Consider the following 3,608-nt stretch of genomic DNA (forward strand, 5'->3'; position numbering starts at 1 on the left):
TGTAGCAGAAGACTAGCATTCATTTTCAGGGGATAACTAATGAGAGTCTTGTGCCTCCCGTTGGTAAGGTCAATGAAGTGTGTAATGGGACCAGTCCTCTGAAATCAATGTAGTCAAATAGCTCATATGATATAGATGAGAAGCCCTTATTGTTAATTTCATGACCCTAATATTTGAAGTTCATCTCTATTTGATTTGTAAATATCCACCATATATATTCAAGTATCTAACCCAGCTAGCCCAGCTCAATGCATTGTGTCATTCTAAAAAAAATATTAAACTTGTTTGACTGGAATTAGTCTTACTTTTCCAAAGAATCCATAAACTGAAGATAACACAAGTATATTGCTAGGTGTTCAGTTCCTCAAAATCAGACAGTTGCTTCATTTGTTCTACCTGCATAGAATGCCTTCTTACTAGTTTCTTTTTAGCTTTCATGTCATTTCGCTTTGGTGAAGATGGTGCCATGGGAACCACAGACTTCAAGCATATGGTCAGAGGGGATGAAGGCTTGCTATTGCATCCAATGTCAGGAATGGGTGGATTTGGATTGACATTCAGTGGAGGCAGATGTCCTGGCCTTGTGTGAGAGATGTGATCTAGAAGAAGTGTTCCAGAACCTCTTCTTTCGAGGAGACCCGGAGGTCTGCGACGAACTGAACCGGGTGATGTGCTGGAGATGCTGTCTAGTGATTCGCGGGAGCTGTTCAACAAAGTCAGGGGAGAGGTGTTCTGTTTCTTTCTTTCAAAAGTAACTTTTACTGGATCAAATGGCGTGGTGACAGAGTCCAAATAAAGTTGGGAGTCTGAATCATAGTGGTCATTGCCCAGTTTTCTACGGTGTACAGTGTCCCGCAAGCTCACCTGACCAGTCGAAGCAAAGCTGCTGACGCCGTCTTGCTCAGAAGGTAAAGTGCTTCTTCGAGCTAAAGGCTGATGCTGAGCTTGATTCTTCTCGTATGACTGCTTGCGGGAAACTGGTGCCGATGTGGAGGGAGTCCTAGAAGCTAAGTCACCTACAAATGGGAATGTGGATGGATCTTTACTTTCTATGCTGTTGGTTCTGGACAAAGTGGTCCGTTTGGGCAGAGTTAACCCATTGATTCCCTGCATGATCTCTTCATCTGGGCTAACCCTTTTGCTTTCCTCCTGATAAGCGGAAGCTGCTAAGACAGATGGAGCAATCAAACCCCAGGGCTCTGACTGAAGTCTCTTTAACTGTGGTAGCCGTGTCCCAATTCTTTTTGGATTAGCTTTTCTAGTTGGAGAGCCGAGATCACTGTGTGGTTTGCTGGGGTAACTTCCAGTCTGATGTGAGAAATTAAAGTTTTTCTCATCTTCATGCTCTCCAGTGGGTGATGGAGTCAAAGATGTCTTGAGCTCAATATCAGAAGGGGACATGCACAGAGGCATGTGTCTCTCTTCCAACTCTGGTGATGGTGGAACATTTAGATACTGCTTGGTTGTTTTTGTACCAGAAGGAGATTTATCAGTTGTGATTATTATGACTTCTTTCCCTTTGGCTTTGCAGGCATTTAGCAGACACTTAAGGACCTCTTTGTCATCAGTGTTGATGGCATGAACCAAGGCTGATGCACCAGAATGATCCTCCAAACTTGGGTCAGCTCCGTTGGTCAGTAGCAGTGATACAGCTTCCTCTCCAGCCCTCTCAATGCAGGCATGCATTAATGCTGTTTTACCAGACTTATCTTGAATGTTTGGGTCTGCCTGGTTTTCCAGCAGATATTTGACCATCTTGGCTTTGCTCACACTCTGCTGGTCGATGTGCCTTGTCATACAAGCCACCATGAGGGCCGTCTCTCCCCTTTCATTGCTTTCATTAATGTATGCACCACCTTCTAACAAAAGTCTGGTTAATCTCAACCTCCCCAACCAGACAGCCTTTAAGAGGGAATTCCCATCAGTCCGTAGTTCAGTGGCATCATCCATGACAAACTGTGTTATTGTATGTCCTGTGGAAGCCTGATTGACTTGAACATCTGCGTAAACAGTAACACACAAAAATCAATAATATATCTAAAGTTTTAAGAACTTCCTCAATGTGCACAAATTAAATAATAACCTCTAATTTGTCTGCCTGGTGTTACAAATGTAATATGTTATAGGTTCATGGGTTAGAGACTGAGGATCAGGAAGGTTCAAGAACAGATCATCTTAGGAAATTGTGGGGCAGCTTGAAGAGATACGAGGTTGACTCTCACACATTATGTACTTTCATTGCTGTTTATACAATCCCACAGTGTGTGCAGTTCTGCTCACTCAGGTGTAGAGAGGATATCAAAAGTTGGAAGAGGTCCAGAGGAGATTTTACCAGGATGTTGCCAAGAATAGAGGGCTTGGGTTAGATAGACTGGGTATGTATTCCCTAGAGAATAGTGTAGGGGTGACTTATAGAATGATAAAATCATAAACAGTATGAACAGTGAATGCTTACAGTCTATTTCCAAGGGTAGGTGAGTTTAGAACTGGAGGGCTTAGTGGAGAGAATAAATGACAAAAAGAGGTTTTCATTTGTGACTGAAATTAAAGTGAATTCTTTTCTCATTGATGGTTGCAAATACTTGAACTCTCTTTTGAGTCATACTACTGCCCAGAAATTCCAACATACAAATGTGCTGGTAAAACTCAGCAGGTCACCCAGCATCCTTACTGCTCTTACCTGATTGGAACTGTCTGTGGTGGTTAATCCTAACTTGTGCTTCACTTGTTCAAGAGAGCTTGCTAGTCACAGTTAAGCAGAAGCCTGTTCCCTTCCATAGTAGCTTAAGCATCATAGCATTTCAACACAACATAGTTATATTCAAACTGTAAAGATGTTCATGTACAGGCAATCAGTTATAGACCTTCAGAGAGTCCAAGTTAAGATAAAGACACGAGAAACTGCAAATGCTAGAATCATGTGCAAACAAAGAGAAGCTGGATGCACTCAATGGGCATCCTCGGAAAAAAATGTGGATCAGTGTTTTGGTTTTTGACACTTTTACGAGACTTAAATTAGGAAGGGGAGATTTCAAGCATTAAAAAGGAGGAGAGGGTGAGGGAAGGGCCAAGAGATAACAAGGTGGAAGAGGTGAGACATGCAGTGGGGTAGGGGTGGCGTCCACAGGGTCATGGGGATCTGTGAAAAGCAAATAGAAACATTTAATGTTGTTGGTTTGTAGATGTACAAGTTTTGATATATGTGGCTCAGGACTAATAGGTCTGTGTGGGAAAGGGGAGGCATTCAGATCACTGGCAAGCAGGAGTTTCAGCTTCGGCATCAGGGCAGAGTAAAGATGTTTCACAAAGTGGTCACCCAATCTGGGTTTGGTCTCACTGACGTAGATGAGGCCTCATCAAGAGCACTGAATGAAGTAGATAAGTTTGGAGGAGGTACACTTGGAAGATATCTGCCTCACTTTAGAAGGTCTGTTTATGCCCCTGGATGGAGGTGAAGAGGAAGATGAGCAGGCAAGAGGGAGGTAAGGGGGAGATGAACAGAGAGGGGGGAAGTGAAGGAAAGGTAAATGGGCAGGAAGAAAAGTGGAGGTGAACATGCAAGAGGGAAAAATGATCTAGGGAGTCACAGAGAGATTGGTTCCTGTGTA

General features: G+C 43.1%; 1 protein-coding gene across 1 annotated transcript; it reads right to left on the bottom strand.

The window, feature by feature from the left end:
- Positions 1 to 348: 348 nt before the first annotated feature.
- ankrd34c (ankyrin repeat domain 34C) lies at positions 349 to 1,950 on the bottom strand. The gene has a single exon (XM_069911980.1). It carries the CDS (start codon positions 1,948 to 1,950, stop codon positions 349 to 351), a length of 1,602 nt encoding a protein of 533 aa, XP_069768081.1.
- Between the last annotated feature and the right edge of the window lie 1,658 nt (positions 1,951 to 3,608).

This window comes from Narcine bancroftii, chromosome 14 (genome assembly GCF_036971445.1).
Source record: "Narcine bancroftii isolate sNarBan1 chromosome 14, sNarBan1.hap1, whole genome shotgun sequence".
In the NCBI taxonomy this organism is placed as follows: domain Eukaryota; kingdom Metazoa; phylum Chordata; class Chondrichthyes; order Torpediniformes; family Narcinidae; genus Narcine; species Narcine bancroftii.

Bases quoted from the DNA above. Each gene is read 5' to 3' on its own strand.
- ankrd34c (XM_069911980.1), bottom strand. From the start codon at position 1,950: ATGGATGATGCCACTGAACTACGGACTGATGGGAATTCCCTCTTAAAG.